Source organism: Cydia amplana, chromosome 1 (assembly GCF_948474715.1).
Source record: "Cydia amplana chromosome 1, ilCydAmpl1.1, whole genome shotgun sequence".
NCBI lineage: Eukaryota > Metazoa > Arthropoda > Insecta > Lepidoptera > Tortricidae > Cydia > Cydia amplana.
Window position 1 is genome coordinate 27840490 of NC_086069.1, and position 18642 is coordinate 27859131.

Here is an 18642-nt window from a genome sequence, read left to right on the forward strand (position 1 = left end):
TACTAGATCCATTCTAGATACGTTATAGTTTAGATTTCAACTAGTTCTCTTTTGCAGCGCAATTCGGGCAACCAATGTCACTTTTACGATAGATCGTGTTAGATATCTATTAGATGTGAATTAGATCTCTAAGTAATATCTTGTGGAAATCGTTCAAAAGTATTTCCAGAATCGCGGAAATGTCAAATTTGACAGGTTAGATCTTAAACATATCGTTATCGTATCTTGGCGATGTCTAATAGATATCTATTACAAAATCCGAATCGGGCCCATATTCGCATTTATAATACTAGTAGGGATATTAAACTATTAATAAAAATACAAAAATGCATTGAGCGAGTGCTTGGTTGCCTGTGGGTTTATGTCTAGACACCACAATAACGGCAACGTCGCATTTAGAAATTCCTAGTTAGGTATTTCACTGAACTACAAAAAGTTAGCAAGTATGGATATAGGTATAGGCAAGGTAATAATCACGTGATTTTTTTCAATGAAAAGTTCACGTAATATTAGCTCTACTTTATCTAGAACATTGTAGGTCTTAAAGATAACAAAACTTATGCAACAATTGCAACAGCTGCAATAATCCTATTATAGATTACACGTTTAAACCTTATGTTCAACAACTTAGGTTCAACACGACATTGTTAAAAACATCTGTTAATTCTAATTAGTAGTTTGGAACGAACGAGCACAGGACAACTGCACTGCGCCATTCCTAGGACGCTCAGTCTACAGCGAGAACCACTCTAAGGCTTAAAATATTCACTTACACAGAATTTTAGGAGGATTTTCAGTTATTAAAGTGATTAATTAAACTATAATTATAATATAATAATAATGTGAGCCTATATACGTCCCACTGGTGGGCACAGGCCTCCTCTCATGCGCGAGAGGGCTTGGGCTATAGTCCCCACGCTAGCCCAATGCGGATTGGGGACTTCACATACACCTTTGAATTTCTTCGCAGATGTATGCAGGATGGATGTATTATAATATATAATATAATTATTATTTAGCTAAGTGCATGTTGGACCACGAAACCCTGTGTACCCTGAAAATGTTTTTGTGTACCTACAATAAATTTTGAAGTTTAAGAATAGAGACGAGAGCATAAATGTCTGGGAAAATAGTAAACCAAATAAGAACATGATTAAAACAATAAATGAATTTCAAATGAATTTTAAAGAATATTAGAGTCCGTCTAAGGTAACTTTGCACATATTTGAATAGAACAAAGCGAGGGGCTCTCAAATATGAACGTCATATTTTAATAGAAATTTGACATTAATGATGACATTGCCACACATTGCAAATGTCAAAACCTTCAATAGAAAAATCAAACATTACCGTAAAACGGGGTGAGTAGGTTTCGCGGGGAGCGGTGGGGTATGAATGGGGAGAGAAGGTTTGAGAGGGGGGTGAGAAGGGATTTTAAGGCTACTGCTACAAAAATAATGTATTCCAATTTAAAATGGAGCTATAGTAATACGCATAATAATAAAATATCGATCCAACAATCTTCCAAAATCACCTTTGTATGAAAACCCCTCTCACCCCAAATACGAGGCACTACGGGGTGAGGTGGGTTTTCCTCTTTATCGTCAAAGTTATGAAATGGAACTACCCAAAATAAAATAGAAACTAAAATACAAACGTCCGGAACACTTATTATATACACCATTCAGTTTTCATATGTAAAAATAAAATGTTATTGAGGTTTGAATTTCAGTTTTGACCCTACTCACCCCATTTTACGGTACAACATTTATTATGGACGGACATGACGAAACTATTAGGATTCCGTTTTTGCAATAAGTAACAAAAGAGCGTATTTTTTAGACAAAAATTTATTTTTAAGGGCAATAGTTTTTTTTTCATTTACAAACGGTGTAAGGTGTAATAGACCGTATTCTAAATAATTTTCGTTTCAAATTATTTATTATCTAACTAAGCAATCTCTCTGTTATAATTTTCACAATGTACGTTCATTTTTAAGTTGAAAAGAACTTATCTCTCTGTGTTAAAATATCAAAGAAATTGAAGAAACATAAACAAAATCGAATAAGTAAGTACCTACCTACGTTGAAATTACTCATTCGTACTCGTACTTACGCTTATTTCTCAAGACTGCACTTCTTTATTAGTTCCAAGTAAATTTAGTTCCATTTCAAATGTGTCATTTCTTTATAAATCGTATGAATTGTTGGAAAAGAAATCGCTTTTCCGTGCAAAGACTTTTTGAACATTTTGCGTGGTATCTTTATTACAAATTATTTTTCTTACTCCGTTCTATAGTTGCAAAATAAACGTTTTCACATCACCTATTCGGAAAAGGACCGTTTTCTTCCCTGCTAGAATCCCCAAAGTGGCAGTGCTTTTCTTCTAGCAGGGAAGAAAAGTGAAAAGGGATCAAAGAGGCACTATTCTGTTTTAGGACAATATTTTTATTATTTTTGCATACTATTTTTTACCTTAATAATATTTTAAAACATAATAATTGCAAAGCACTTATGTATGTTATGGTAGCAAAATTATATCCAGCTTGGGCGTTTACACTTGAATCCCTCACTACGCTTAGAATTCAACGTCCGCCCTCGCCGTAAATATGTCATGTTGCTCCCTTGTGACACAATCTACTATTGTAGTCACTATTTCAATAAAACCTGAAACAGTGGTTATCATATTTGTTTTACAAACTGTGTGTTCAAGAAACAGGAAAACAAATTACAACACAACTCATACCTATAAAAACTGTTCACTAAAATACTTACCTATAACATTAAAACTAATTTTAACTTAAATCTTCAATGCCCCCCCACGGGGTCGTACCAAAGAAGTTGGCATCATTCCCTCGCTGTACTGCAAATACTGTAAGACTGATGCGCTGCGAGAGAAAACTGGCAGCCCTCTGGTCTGTGCTATCAATCTTTTAAAAGTTTACTTATCTCTTCCCAATAAATAAATGTAGGAAACTCGTTTCTAGTACAATCGGCATCAATAGTAACGGATGAAACAACGCGCCAAATGTATCTGCCACCCTGGAATAATTTTCCAAAAAGGGGATAGTATATTAGTATATAGGTATTCTAAGAGATCGCGTTCAAAAGTACCTAATATCTGTTCTAATAGTTTTAACATAATAGATACATATCTCGTTCAGATATTTGTGAACACCTTGGCCGCTCCTATATATCTGATGGCGACTGTAGCTGTACTGACCTTAAGCGATGTCTCGCTCGCACACCGGAGTGCATTACCTTCTGCATTTCCATCTCGCAACATCCTGCACTCTTCATGTTTTATTTGACACTTAAACCCGGAAATAAGACTGCTAGCTTTGCTCGGAGACGTAACTTATATGCTATTTACACGTCTAGGGAGACCTAGGACCTAGATATATCCCGGATGCAAATAAGATGAGGAATAAAATACGATGCAATATATAATTTAAGAGTACAGACACAGGGTTCTAGTCATGAAATGTATAATGAGATTCTGGTGAATTATTTTTACTCTAGAAGTTGGGAAGTGGGACGGCCGAGTAAAAAGAGGACAGTCTGGAATACGAGGCTGGCAATCCCTTTATTCTATAACGCGGCCGGCAATCTCTAATTCTCCTTGCTCTATATCTATAAATGTCACGTTATTCATAATGAGGGCCTATGATACTGCTAAACAAAGGCTTCCCCCCCACTTGTATCATTATTTTATGTTGTTTCAAATCTACGGACTATAACAACGAATTTATTTCCACAGATGGTACCGCGACGGATCAACCTACCCGCTTGAAGCAAACATGACACACGCACGCACACGTGCCGAGCCTACCATAGCGACACTAACACTCACACCGACAAGAGACGACGACGATGCTGTGTTCCGTTGCGTTGTCTGGAACCGCGCTATGCCGGAAGGCCAGCAGCTGGATGCTACTGTTCAGCTTAGTGTCAACTGTAAGTACATACAAATAAGGTTTATATTAGAGTACGTTCGCGACGCGACCCCCAGAGCTTGGTGGGCAACAATGAACCCGACTAAATTACGTTGGTTCTTTGTGGTATGTTGTGAGGAATGTTAAAACTTGTTTTTAATTTCGTAGCATTCCTAGGTCCCGCGGGCGCACGCATGTGGTAACTCTATAGTATACTTGCTTTGAGACTTGAATTTACTAGCCCCACTTGCACCATCCCACTAACCCGGGGTTAACCGGCTAAACCTGGAGTTGCCGTGGTTACCATACCAATACAATTGACACTGGGTTAACGGTTTCGCGGGTTAACCCCGGGTTGCAATGGTGCAAGTGGCGCTTATAGTTTTGACAGTTCTCTATAAGTATAATGACAATGACAGCCGCCATATTTAAGGTTAACCAGTTCGTAATCAACTCTATTTACATCGAGATACGGTTCAATTTCACCTGCCTCGTGTAAAGTTTTCCATCAACATTTTTACTTTATTTTGCCGCGGTTACTCGGCAGAGTAAAAGTTTTTAACTCGGGCACTGTTTGCTGCAGCTCGGTGCGGCACTGACATCCTGGAAGATAAATAGATACCTAAATAAATACATTTTACAAAAGTTTTTTTCGAATCGACTGTAACAGTAAAATGTGCCTACTTTGCCCACTGGCTAATTCTGCTCCAACTTCGTAAACCATTTGTGACAGTTTAAACTAAGCTAAAATACGTAGTCGGTTGTCAGTAAGGTCGATTTCTATCTAAAATATTCAATATTTGTGTAGTTTATGGCAGTAGCGTCTACATCTTAAAATACGCGATACCTATGCGGAGCGCGGAGCAGGCTAGACAATGATGTAGGTACTAGGTATAAATATTACCTACGTCCTACATTTATCTCAATCACGTAGTTGCCTACGGCGTGCCCTGAACTTATATTAAAATACTTAATTAGAAGAAGATAATGAATTATTAATTCGGTCAAAACTTTACAACTAGATACCCTTTTTCTATAAATAATTAAATCTCATTTCGAGTTATTCAACAACCGCTCGCGGCGTTAAGAATGGCGTTATGAAAGTTTTTATGAAGCCTGCGGGCCTCGAATTCTGTACATTGCCTCGGAAAATATGCCATTTCTTGCCGTAGCGTAATTAAGATCGTCTCAAAGAACAATTTATGTACTTATACTATTCATCAAGGTACCTACTTATTATGTTGAATTCAATTGTTATTATTTTTACACAAATTATTAAGATTTAATTTAGATTTTATTAATAAACTAAACTTACAATAAAAAGTAACCTAAAATTAAAACTACCTACAAAACTAAAACGAATACCTAAAAAATAAATAAAAATGGGAACGGAACGCAGCCAGCCTTATGGGAACCCTCCCACAGGGATCGGACCTGGGTGATCTAGCCTAATTTAAATTTAAATATACAAATTTGAAAATTAAATTATGATTAGTTTACTACAAGCTTGTTGAAAGAAAAGAAAGGGAAAAGTTCTTCTGACATCTCGGGACTTAGCGTAGGTACTTAGGCTACGCTTACCGTATCATCGATATCATAAATTGTTTGTTTACCGACTTTGATAAATTTATAAACCTTATAGAAAAGAATTTCAAAAGTTTTAGTGAAGTCATACCTAATAATTTCTTGAGCTTTAGTTTGTTTTTTAATCACACATTAAGTATGTTGTACCTATACCTATAATACCTAATTAAGCTAAGCTTTTACGCCATGTTGTTTCCTAATCCATCTTATATTTTACACCGTCTATCATTTTAGCTAAATTGTGTTCGCGATACAGACTACCTGCCAACAGACAGACACCGCATTAGGAAGCGTTTACAAGCACGAGGTTACCACACATAGGGGCGATTTTACTTGTAAATTGCTACGGTTCGAGCAGCACAACCGAGTTGTATTTCACACCAATTTATACTACAATAGCCCACCACACCATCATCTTCCTCGCGTTATCCCGGCATTTTGCCACGGCTCATGGGGGCCTGGGGAGCTTGACAACGAATCCCAATAATCGACGTGGGCCTTATTTTTTTACGAAAGAGACTGCCATCTGACCTTCCAACCCAGAGGGGAAACTAGGCCTTATTAGGTTATAGTCCGGCTTCCTAACGATGTTTTCCTTCACCGAAAAGCGACTGGTAAATTCACTTTGGGCCAGCGGGGGACTTACGAGATGAGACCTTGCCCAGCAGTGGGACGAGTATATACTGAATTATATTTATGCAAAGCTTACAACATCACACAAAAGTAAATCAGCGAAGGATTTTGTTATATAAATAAATAATAAATAAATATTAATGGACATTTTTACACAATATTTCAAGGTAATTCATGATCGGCTAAACACGTATCTTGTCCGAATGAATATTAATTACGCAGCCAAGCTAAGTTAATTATATGGGCTATATGGCAGAAACTCGGAAGTAGAACAAAGCACGTTTTAAAGCCCTTTCACGATTCTTGTTTTCATTTTACAGTGCAAGTTTGTAGTGTAATTCTGATCGCGCGAAACCACCGCTCGGAAGAACCAGTATGTTTGCGTCCATACTGAAAATTTTGTCAAATGTGTGGGTAGATGTCGCTGAAACTTATGTAGCGATGTCTGCATCGCGCTAACGATATTTTTACTGTGTTTGTATAAATAGGATTATATTCATTGATTTAATTTCATGACGTGAATAATGCCTCGTTAAAAGCAATCCCAATGCACGTTTCCGATTAACACATTGCCACAGTGCAAGCGCGAGCTACGCGCTACGAGCGTACCCGATAACACGGGAAAAATCGTATGTAGCGAAAAGCGCCTACGAACAGTGAACTCCCCTAGCGAGTCGCTGGCAGTGTGTTAATTTAAGCTTGATGTACCATATGAACGTCTTGAGATGCCACATTACATTGGTTGTCTTAAGTTACTATCTCGCTAGCGATACGAACAAGAAGCAGGCTCATGTCCTTGCACGGGGAGGGGGGGGGGGGGGGGCACCAGCGGCTGATTGAGGTTATTTGCGGAGACTTTACATTTCCTTCATGGCTGCCGGCTGCGCTCTGGGATTGCTGTTTCTAGCACTATTCATTGCTTCGTACCTACTTACACGCATAAGAAGGGCTGACTTTAGGACGACATCATGTACTTTGCTTTCTATGCATCTCACTCGTACTCGCATATTAGTGCGAGCGAGATGTATAGAAAGTAAGTTACGCAGACGTTATCGAATATGTCAGTTTGACACTGCTGAGGCAGTAGTGGTAAGGCTACTGGGTATCTGAGAGATAATTGTCACAGATCGGAGCCTGCGGCGGTAGCACAGTCGTATTTTTATAATTGGTCGAAGTCCGGTTGTTCAAGTATTTTAATTTCATTAGGCAAGTGGTTAAATGTGTGAACATATAAAATAAATCGAGCGTTTATCAAAGAGGAAAATGGGGACTACGTTTGTAAAGAAAAGCGTGACGTCCCCTTTAGTCTTATACATATAGTTCCTAAACAGAATTTGAGCAAGGAATACTCAAACACTTTTCCCACTTAAACACCCAAGCCTTAAAGTTACTACTAAACGCCTAATCATTTAAGCACTTAACGAAAGTTTAATCCAGTTCAAAAGAAGTCGTTTAGTACGAGGGGCGTTCAAAATATTCTCGGTATTGATATCTTACGACCTCTTCTAAAATTTCTTTCGTTACTGGCCGCTAAGGTTTATTCATTGACATTAAAAAAAAGTATAATTCGAACCGAGATAGTCTTTTGTTTTTCTGCAATTGCTGAACAAACATGAACATCCTGTGCGAATTGACAATGTTAACTAAATTAGAACATCGATGCGTGATAAAATTCTTGACAAAACAGGGTAAAAATCAAAAAACCATAAAAGAGGAAATGGATTGTGTTTACCGTGAGTCTGCTCCTTCTTTATCTACCATTCAAAAGTGGTCAAGCGAGTTTAAACGCGGAAGGGAGAGTATTGAAGATGACCCTAGACCTGGCCGGCCTGTAGTAGCTACTTCACAAGAAAATATTGATAAAGTGGAAAAACTTATATTGGAAGATGGTCGAGTGAAGGTAAAATCTATAGCACAAGTAACCAATCTCTCTATTGGTACCGTACATGATATTATACATGACCATCTTAATATGTCAAAAGTAAGTGCAAGATGGGTTCCGCGAATGCTGACTCGGCTTCAAAAAGACATGCGTGTAGCTTGTTGTTCCGATTTTATTGACCTGTGCGGTGAAAATCCTGATGAGGTGCTGCAAAGAATAGTTACTGGAGATGAAACCTGGGTTCATCATTATGACCCAGAGAGTAAACAAGAGTCCATGCAGTGGCACATTAAGGGTTCAGCTCATCCCAAGAAGTTGAAGGTCATCCCTTCAGCTGGCAAGGTCATGGCCACGATATTTTGGGATTGTGAAGGAGTATTACTAATCGATTATAAAGAAAAAGGTGTAAATATCACAGGACAGTACTACGCTAACATTCTACGTCAATTAAAGGATGTAATTAAAGAAAAGAGGCGAGGAAAGTTAACCAAAGGTATTCTGCTTCTGCATGACAACGCCCCCGTCCATACTGCTCATATTGCGAAGGCAGCTATTGTTGAACGTGGGTTTAAAACTGTTACTCACCCACCGTATAGTCCGGACTTAGCCCCCAGCGACTTCTTTTTGCTCCCCAATCTTAAAAAGGATCTGCGTGGAAATAAATTTTCTGACGATGAAGCATTGAAGGCGGCAGTGGAGGAGCATTTTTACACGAAAGATAAAAAATATTTTTACGAGGGATTAAAAAAAATAATTGATCGATCTTTTAAGTGTATGAACATAGGGGGGGGGAGTATATTGAAAAATAAAAATATCAAACTTTTCGTACTTGTTTGTTTTCATTCTCATACCGAGAATATTTTGAATACCCCTCGTATGTGCGAAGTTTTATCAATTAGAGGGAAACCATTCCAACTTCGAGATCCGGATTAAAAGTTGGTTAACGATGTTCGTGGGTTAGGGCCCGGCCACATGTACGCGGTGCGGCGCCGCCGCCGCCGCGCGGCGCGGCACCGCAGAAATCTGCGGCGCCGCAAACCGCTCTGCGGCGACGCCCGCCGCAACGCAAAATTTTGCGGTGCCGCGCTGCGGCGCCGCAAAGCGGTGCGCGGCGCCGCGCGCGGTGCCGCAAAGCGGTGAATTTCGCCGCGCGCGGTGCCGCCGAGCGGCGTGCGGCGCCGCAGATTTCTGCGGTGCCGCGCCCGTATTTTCTTTTGAAATGATTTGCATCTTCATTCATTATACGAAGATATGGGTTCAGCCAAAATTTTCTTTTCAATTGTTTTTTTATTTCTGCGCCTTCTTAATAGCGCTGGCAGTACACCGAGAAATTCAGTAAAATGCTGCAAATGATGTTAAAGGTATGAAAATCGGTACGATTGATCTTTAGGATATTTGAAACAATTTGACCCGAAGCACCATTAAAAAAAAATGAGATGAGTTATCTTTTTCGGATTCCGTAGCCAAATGGCAAAAAACGGAACCCTTATAGATTCGTCATGTCTGTCTGTCTGTCTGTCCGTCTGTCCGTCTGTCCGTCCGTATGTCACAGCCACTTTTCTCCGAAACTGTAAGAACTATACCTACTGTTGAAACTTGGTAAGTAGATGTATTCTGTGAACCGCATTAAGATTTTCACACAAAAATAGAAAAAAAAACAATAAATTTTTGGGGTTCCCCATACTTCGAAGGGAAACTCAAAATTTTTTTTTTCATCAAACCCATACGTGTGGGGTATATGGATAGGTCTTCAAAAATGATATTGAGGTTTCTAATATCATTTTTTTCTAAACTGAATAGTTTGCGCGAGAGACACTTCCAAAGTGGTAAAATGTGTGTCCCCCCCCCCTGTAACTTCTAAAATAAGAGAATGATAAAACTAAAAAAAATAGATGATGCACATTACCATGTAAACTTCCACCGAAAATTGGTTTGAACGAGATCTAGTAAGTAGTTTTTTTTAATACGCCATAAATCGCCTAAATACGGAACCCTTCATGGGCGAGTCCGACTCGCACTTGGCCGCTTTTTTGTATGGAATTTAAAAAAAAGTGTTTTGAAACCTATCGTGTGTGGTATTAAACGAAAGGGCTTTCTGAGCCGATTCCAAAAATATCATATCATTACATTTCAGTCATTTTTTTTAGGGTTCCGTACCTCAAAAGGAAAAAACGGAACCCTTATAGGATCACTCGTGCGTCTGTCTGTCCGTCCGTCTGTCACAGCCTATTTTCTCCGAAACTACTGGACCAATAAAGTTGAAATTTGGCACACATATGTAAGTTTGTGACCCAAAGACGAACATGTAACGTAAATAAATGAATTTTAAATATGAAGGCCACTTTTGGGGGGTAAAAGAGAAATTTAAAAATAAAGTTTTTCAAACTATATCGTGTTACATATTAAATGAAAGAGCTCATTTTGAGAATCTCAAATATATATTTTTTTATAATTTTAAGATAAATAGCAGTTATTCAAGAAAATAGGCAAAAAATGGCCATTCCCCCCCCTTTATCTCTGAAACTACTAGGTCTAAAATAATGAAAAAAATACACTATATAGTTCTTAACCTATAGATGACAGGAAAACCTATTAGAAATGTGCAGTCAAGCGTGAGTCGGACTTAAGTACTAGTTTTTGATCCGACCCCTACGGGTTTTTTAAAGACATTTTACTCACTTTTCAATAAGTTGAAATTTGGCACACATATGTAAGTTTGTGATCCAAAGACGGACATATATGTAACGTAAACAAATGAATTTTAAATATGTAGGCCACTTTTGGGGGGTAAAAAAGCAAATTAAAAAATAAAGTTTTTCAAACTAAGATATCGTGTTACATATCAAATGAAAGAGCTCATTTTGAGAAAAGTTTGTAAATTTCTGTACCTAAAAGTGTTTCAAAGTAAAGTTTATTAATTTAATTATTAATTAAAATTTGGAATGATCATTTTAAGATAAATAGTTTAGCAGTTATTCAAGAAAATAGAAAAAAAAATGACCCTTTCCCCCTCTTTATCTCTGAAACTAGGTACTGGGTCTAAAATATTGAAAAAATACACTAAATAGTTCTTTACCTATAAATGACAGGAAAACCTATTAGAAATATGCAGTCAAGCGTGAGTCGGACTTAAGTACTTAGTTTTTGATCCGACCCCTACGGGTTTTTTAAAGACATTTTACTGACTTTTCATTAAAAAAAACATATTGTTAAAAATTGTGTATTGTGCTGAACCCTTGGAACGCGAGTCCGACTCGCACTTGGCCGGTTTTTTTTAATTATAATAAAAATAATTTTCAAAACATACCAAGTTTGGGCTTCTCCAGATACAATACCGTTCAATATTTTTTTGTAAAATATACCTCAAATTATACCTAATATCCTATTATTCCTATTATCCTATTAGGATATTAGGTATCTAACCCTAAGAAAGCAATTTTGAAAATAATTTCATCAAGTACTTTTTTTTAAATTTTTCAATTTTACAAAGTGTGATCTATGAATCTCTCAATTAAATATTTAAATAGAAAGCATAAAATTAATATAAGTATAACGGTTTTTCCAGAAAGTCGCTTATATCTCGGAATCTATAAGTCGTAGTAAAAATTATTTATGTAAGAATTAACTGAAAAATCTCACCTTTAACCCCCCCCCCCCCCTTTCCCCGAGTTCTCCACCCCCCACTTATGAGAACTTTTTCTTACTTAAAGCTTAGATATTACCAAAGGAACATGTAAACCAAGTTTCAATACTCTTATTTTACCCGAATGACATTATGAGTATAATTCGGCAGGGGTATTATTACACTTTGTAAAATTGAAATAGTATTTTATGCAACCGTTGTTTAAGAGGGGTCAAAAAAGACGAGTGGCGTGAGTAACAATTTGAGGCGAAGCCGAAAATTGTTAATAAAGACGCCACGAGTATTTTTTGACTCAGTTAAACAACGTTGCATACAATACTTTTTCTACGACCAAGCACTTACTTACTTTGAAAAAAAAATTGTAAATTTAACAAATATTTTTCATTCAAAAAAAATAATACTTTAAACAAGTGGAAATTATATAGGACATATATGTAGGTAAACAAACCAAAAGTATACCTACAGCTAAGATACGCGACTCGGCCACCGCGCCCCGCGCCCCACGGCCGGATGGTCAGCGACACCTTCTAGTAACTCATGAGGCCCTGGTACTTGCTCTTAGTTAAATTACAATTTTGGATAGTTTTTTTTTTCTCGATTTTGGCCACAGTAGCCTATGGAGACTAACAAGCAACGCTAAGCGGTGTTCGTAGTCTATGGATCTTGCTATATTACGGGTGTCACATGCGCGTTTCTGACTTCTGAAGGAATTTTATTGTTTCTACTATAGAACCTAACGAATATTTTGTAAATTGGCAGCAATGCACTTAGTACTCATCAATCAATTAAAATTAGGTTTGCAACAATGTATTTCATACAATATTTTTTAAGTGGTGATTACACGAAGTATCGTAAAAGTACCAAAAAGATACTGCGTGTATGCACAAATACTTTTTTGGGGAATAGACTAAAGACTTGTCTTGACAACTATAACATAGGGGTTTAAAGGTGTGTGTATGATGACCTTTTAAATGACAAATAAAGATACGGGAGTAGAAAAAATTAAAACAAATATACTAAATGTAAATATTTTCAAAATTGCTTTATTAGAATTAGATATGAGGATATTAGGTATAATTTGAGGTATATTTAACAAAAAAAAAAATTTAACGGTATTGTATCTGGAGAAACCCAAACTTGGTATGTTTTGAAAAATATTTTTATTATAATTAAAAAAAAATGACTCAAATGTAATGATGTGATATATTTTTGGAATCGGCTCAGAAAGCCCTTTCGTTTAATACTACACACGATAGGTTTCTAAACAATTTTTTTTTAAATTTCATACAAAAAAAAAGATGACGTCATAACTCCTCTCGTTTTTTTTATTTGTTGGTGCTTCGGGTCAAATTGTTTCAAATGTCCTAAAGCTCAATCGTACCGATTTTCATACCTTTAACACCATGTGCAGCGTTTTTTGGCGAACCGCTATCGCTATAACAACAGCAAGAGCAGAACACGTGTGAAGGGATCCATGTCTGATTAAACAACTGGTAGTCGAATTTTATTCTTTACTATGCAGCTTGACATCGTACGCGGCGCCGCACGCCGCTTGGCGGCACCGCGCGCGGCGAAACTCACCGCTTTGCGGCACCGCGCGCGGCGAAACTCACCGCTTTGCGGCACCGCGCGCGGCGCCGCGCACCGCTTTGCGGCGCCGCAGCGCGGCACCGCAAAATTTTGCGTTGCGGCGGGCGTCGCCGCAGATTTCTGCGGTGCCGCGCCGCGCGGCGGCGGCGGCGCCGCACCGCTGACATGTGGCCGGGCCCTTACGTGTCCGGTGTTTATGTGCATACCAAAGGTATATACTCAAAGGTTAACTGGAAGAAATCCCTTTAAGGTATAAGTTCGCCTTCTTGTTGTTGTACAATAAAGAGTTTACTACTACTGTATACGGGGTGGGGCCTGTAACACTCGCACACAATAAGGCCCGTGTTATCTGCACTAGACGACGATATACCTACTTGAATATAATACGTGCAGATTTTAAAGATACAAAGTAATCCTTAACAAGTACGTATCTGCACACAAATAAATGTCTTTAAATACAGGGATTCAAACCCAGAACCTTCAACTTTATAAGCAGGGTCACTACGTAATAAGACCTTTATCTGATTTGACAGTTAGGCAAGTAACTTACCCGAGTTAAGTAGCTAATTTGTTTGTATTTTACCAATAATGGCAAGCCTATTATAAGTTCTAATTATTCTAACTCGTTCCCTGTTGACTTTGTCGCGAACTTTCGAGAAGCCGATACAAAGCCCTGGGATTTACCGTCGCTTTATTAAGGCCCGGTAAATAATACTAAATCGTTAAGGTCCACGCATTCTAAATTCATTAAGATATGTATATCTAATAATGATCATTACGAGTATCTATCTAATAATGGAATGGAAATCTCGTTTCTGTATGCGGTACTAGGAAGCCTATGAAATGCAACAGGTAATGAGATTACTCGCGGCACGGCAAAACCTTTGTGACCTAAATTATTTCGTTGCACAATACCGAGAATCTAACTCTAGGTAACTCAAAATTCTACCATAAGAGACTATACATGTCTGTTACATTGTAGTAATTATTTATTTTAAGATTATTGTAAATATTTACTCAAGTATTGGCTGTTGTATACATTTTGCTTTGTATTCTTCAGTATTGACATGTGAGCCCTTTAGGCATACTTAAAGAACACATTTTTGAAGTTATATTAATAAAGCCCTCATGTATACGAGCATATACTGAAGTTGTAAGCATCTCTAGGCTATGGTAATCGCTTAGTATTCACGTATACAAGATCGTTTGCCTCCGACGTAATAGGGTGACTGCTATAGTTACGAGTATTGGCCCCTTCATTAAGTAATTGACCGCTCTTAACAATAACGTTTTAATTGGCTTGTTTCTTTCTGATTTGTTAGGAAAGGCCAATTACTGTGTAGTGGCCAATAACTGTAGCAGTCACCCTAGTAAGTATTAAACATGGTAAAATTACAAAATGGGAATCTTAACGTTAAAGATGAATTGTTGGCGCTTGCTAATTAGTGTGTAGCTACACGAAACGAAGCACGTCATTTTTCATTAATTAATTAATTAATTAATTACACACACTGGACCAGCGCGGTGACTACAGGGTGACGTTTTAGTTAGGGCTCAAATTTTAATATGATGAAATGGTATGGTATCAGATTTTTTTTTATTCACTCAACTTGCACTGCTAACCAACTTTTGATTTCCTCTTGCAAATAAAAAGCGGATTGCATTCGGTGGTGACCACAAACCGTAAAATTAACACTTTTTAACACAACAAGCCTAGCGTGTTATTGGCAGTGAATGTGTTAAAAAAAGATGCCGAAGAACATTTATACAAAATCCAATATAAGCAATATCTGCAAGCTACTGTCGCTGCTGCATTGCTGTCGCGAATAAGTTCAATCTTCACTAATTTTATCAAGGAGATTGACAGTGACATCACCCGCGTCCACGCTTGAGCAGTAACGCTGTTGCGGTCGCAAACCGCCTGTCACCTTTAAGAGGAAAGGGGAAGACTTATTCTTCGTTAACGTAGTACACATTTTCCACCCTGGATATTAGGTTTAAAGATCTTTATATTGACATTATGAAAAATAATTTTATACAATTTAATGTATATTTACCATAAATAGATAGTATATATTATTGCTATGCCCCTTCGTTCGATCGTTAAAATAGAAGAGAAAAACACATTACATATGATATTTTAAATAGATAACTTTTATAGTAACTAAAATATACAAACAAAATTACGAAGAGACATAGATATGGTTAATATATAGGTACATGTATACAAAATCTCTCTGCTTTGCCTTAAGGTTGACTAGTAGAGAACGCTTAATGCCATTAAGTCCGCCTTTTGTACTGTAAGGTTTTCTTTTGTGCAATATAGATTAAATAAATAACTAAATAGTGTAAAAATCAGTAATCAATATCCAGGGAGGAAGATGGAAACAACTTTGTATGAAGAAGCGGTCTTCCACTATCCCTTTAAGATTAAGCCTGTGAGATGTGTCACAGTTAATATTGATAGATTGATCGTGCTCATGAATCGTGGCCTGTGTGTGCATATTGTCTTAGTAAATTCAGGGTTCAAGTGAAATCCTTCCGGCATTAAGGGTAAGCCGAGCGGTTTGGGCCGACTTAGGCAAATCCCCGTGCTAATTTCCATTAGTGCCTGTCAATACTGCATTGCGTATTCGGAGAATAATATTTGTCTGAATTAAGTACAGATTAGCGGATAATTGATAAAATTTATCGTAGAAATGGTAAATCAACTTGTGTTTTTCTGTTGCTCTGTCCCATGGGTCAAGATTGTCAGAAAAAATGCTGTCAGTAACACTTTTTTTTTTATAAAGTATGTATTACCAAAAATTCCCAAAATATAGTTTTTGTACTAAAAAGTACTTTTAGTTTATTTATAAAAGAAGAATTTGCAGCAAAACAGTACTGCACAAAAAGTAAAACACAACAAATAAATAAAATAAATTTCAATTAATCGTTAGGTAACATCATTAACTGTACATTCTGTACAAGGTACTACACTTCGTGTGGTAGCTTTTTGCTCTTTCCGACCCCGCCTCTCATTTTACCCTGTATGTACACATTATATCGTCTTTTTTGGTAGCTGAAACATAACAAGCTGAGAGGTCATAATTTTAGCTAATATTGAAGTCACGTTGGCTGGCGTTAATAGGTTACATGACAAATTTTAATTTATGGTATCAATCAATCAGGTTTGTTTTTAGGATCAAATGTCTATATGGGACCCATTGCATTAAAGCAATAGAAAAGTCAGAAATGATAGTCAAAGTCCGACAGTCGTACTTCACTCGCGAAACGCCCCGAACAAATTGACATATGAACGTGACGTCAAGGTCTCTGTGAGCGCATCTTGAAGTATGAACAAACCAAGAAAATTGCGTTTTTGTCGGTGAAATATTGCGTTTATGTATATAGTTGCTATACAATCTTTTTTTGGGTAAAATGTGAGGAATCGAATGGTATGCTTACTTATTTAGTTTTTAGAAGTATAAAAAAAAACTTTAATTTTGAAACTTTCAGGTGCTGATTTTTGTATTATTTCCATATTTTTTATTTATTTCCACAATATTGTGATTAATTGCACATTTGCTATCTATTTTACTAGATTTTGTTATAAAATTCAACATGTGTCATCATCCCTATTATAATAATTAATAATTATACCCAATAGCTGTTAGACACTTGATATTGAGAAGGTACCCAAAGGGATTTAAAATACTACCCATTAAAATATACATACTTCCCATTAGTAGTAATAAAGACACCTTATCCGCGAACGAATATCGTAAATTATTAGATCAATATATTATTCAACAGTATAGTTCTTATAGTTTCGGAAAAAAAGTGGCTGTGACATACGGACGGACAGACGGACAGACAGACAGACAGACATGTCGAATCCATAAGGGTTCCGTTTTTTGCCATTTGGCTACGGAACCCTAAAAACTGTAGATTAAAAAGGTTTTGCGATTACCTTCCCTTTACGAAACCTAAATAATCCAGCCAAGGAATTCACTCATGCCCCGTCTTCAATTATGTAAAACCTATTTCACATAGAGAGTAAGTACATTCTAAATATATTACCAAGATCCCATGCATATTTACCGTAGGTTCCGTTTACGAGGTCATTGTGTCGGGTACCTAAATTTAACTGGATTATGTGAGAGACCTTTACAACAATGAACCACGAAATATCCATTTGCTAGTGCTCGGCGCGTCATCGTGAACCTTGTTGGAATGCGCGAAGGTTGATCTTGGGCTGTACGCGTGCGCGTCAATTGACGTCTTTGGCGGTCAAAGGGTTAACACGAACACGACATTTGTTGACCATTTTTTTATTTGTATAAAAATATCGATATTCATTTATTTTAACGGCCTCCTAGCAGGCGAGGACCAGGGTCTGAGACCCCATTTTTAAAAAATACCGACGGATTGGAAGGCTTGACATACTATACAATAGTAACAATAGTTATTTGTACAACAAGAGATCAAAGTTTCATATTTCTTCGAGTGCTTATTTTGAGTCCCGTGCAAGCGAAAGATTCTATACTTAGAATCTTGAGCGTAGTAAGGGACTCAAAAGCGCACGAGATGTAAATAACTTTGATCTCGTGTAGTTCACAAAACTTTTCACCTCAGCAGTGAGAACATATTAGAGAACCCGAAAAATGTATTCCTTCTTCATCAGTACCTATTTACTCATGTTTTCTTAAGATATACCAACAATTAAGTTTTCACCTCAGCAGCTCGACCAAGGGTAGGTAATCGCATTTTGCTCACTGAGTGAGACAAAATGAGCAAAATGGTATTTTGCTCACTGTTTTTAAGTAGCAAAGTACCCTTGTTTGAGCTGCTGAGGTGAAAAATATTTTGTTATTGTTATGCAAACATGTATTTCAGTGTTCAGTGTAGGTAGACTATTTTGAAAAACTCGCCCGTTTACTTCTGACAAACAAACAAAGCAAACTGCTAAAGTTGGAAAGTGAGTGTAGGTAATGAAAATGTAGTCACGATGCGAAAGGGCATCCAGGTAACAACCGTTCCCCCCTCCCCCAAAGTAATTTATGTTGCCGCGACGACAGATGAAGGATATCGCGAGATCACAATACTCTACCTGTAGCTTTATTCGGAACTTATATTTGATGACTTTATAATGCCAATCAAATTTGATAGAATTTCATCATTAATATAACCTCTTAGTGTAAGGCCTGAGAGGACGCTCTAAGCGGAGCGTTCGGCGGGGCGTGCAGCGTGGCGTCGGGCTCACAAGTAATTTGAGCAGCGTGTACTAAGGCCGCTCTCCTATACGCTTGCATTTGTTTAACATGCACGCCGCACGCCCCGCCCCGCTGCACGCCCAACATGAGCGTCCACTCAGGCCTTACACTTATGTATGTC

At 37.5% G+C, this 18642-nt stretch overlaps 1 protein-coding gene across 1 annotated transcript in view; it reads left to right on the forward strand.

Annotated features, from left to right (window-relative positions):
* LOC134652375 (hemicentin-2) overlaps positions 1 to 18642 on the forward strand; it is a 144597-nt gene that overhangs the window by 96839 nt on the left and 29116 nt on the right. The window contains exon 4 of the mRNA XM_063507553.1: positions 3760 to 3956. Within this exon, the coding sequence (XP_063363623.1) occupies positions 3760 to 3956 (197 nt within the window). The remainder of the gene's footprint in view (positions 1 to 3759; positions 3957 to 18642) is intronic.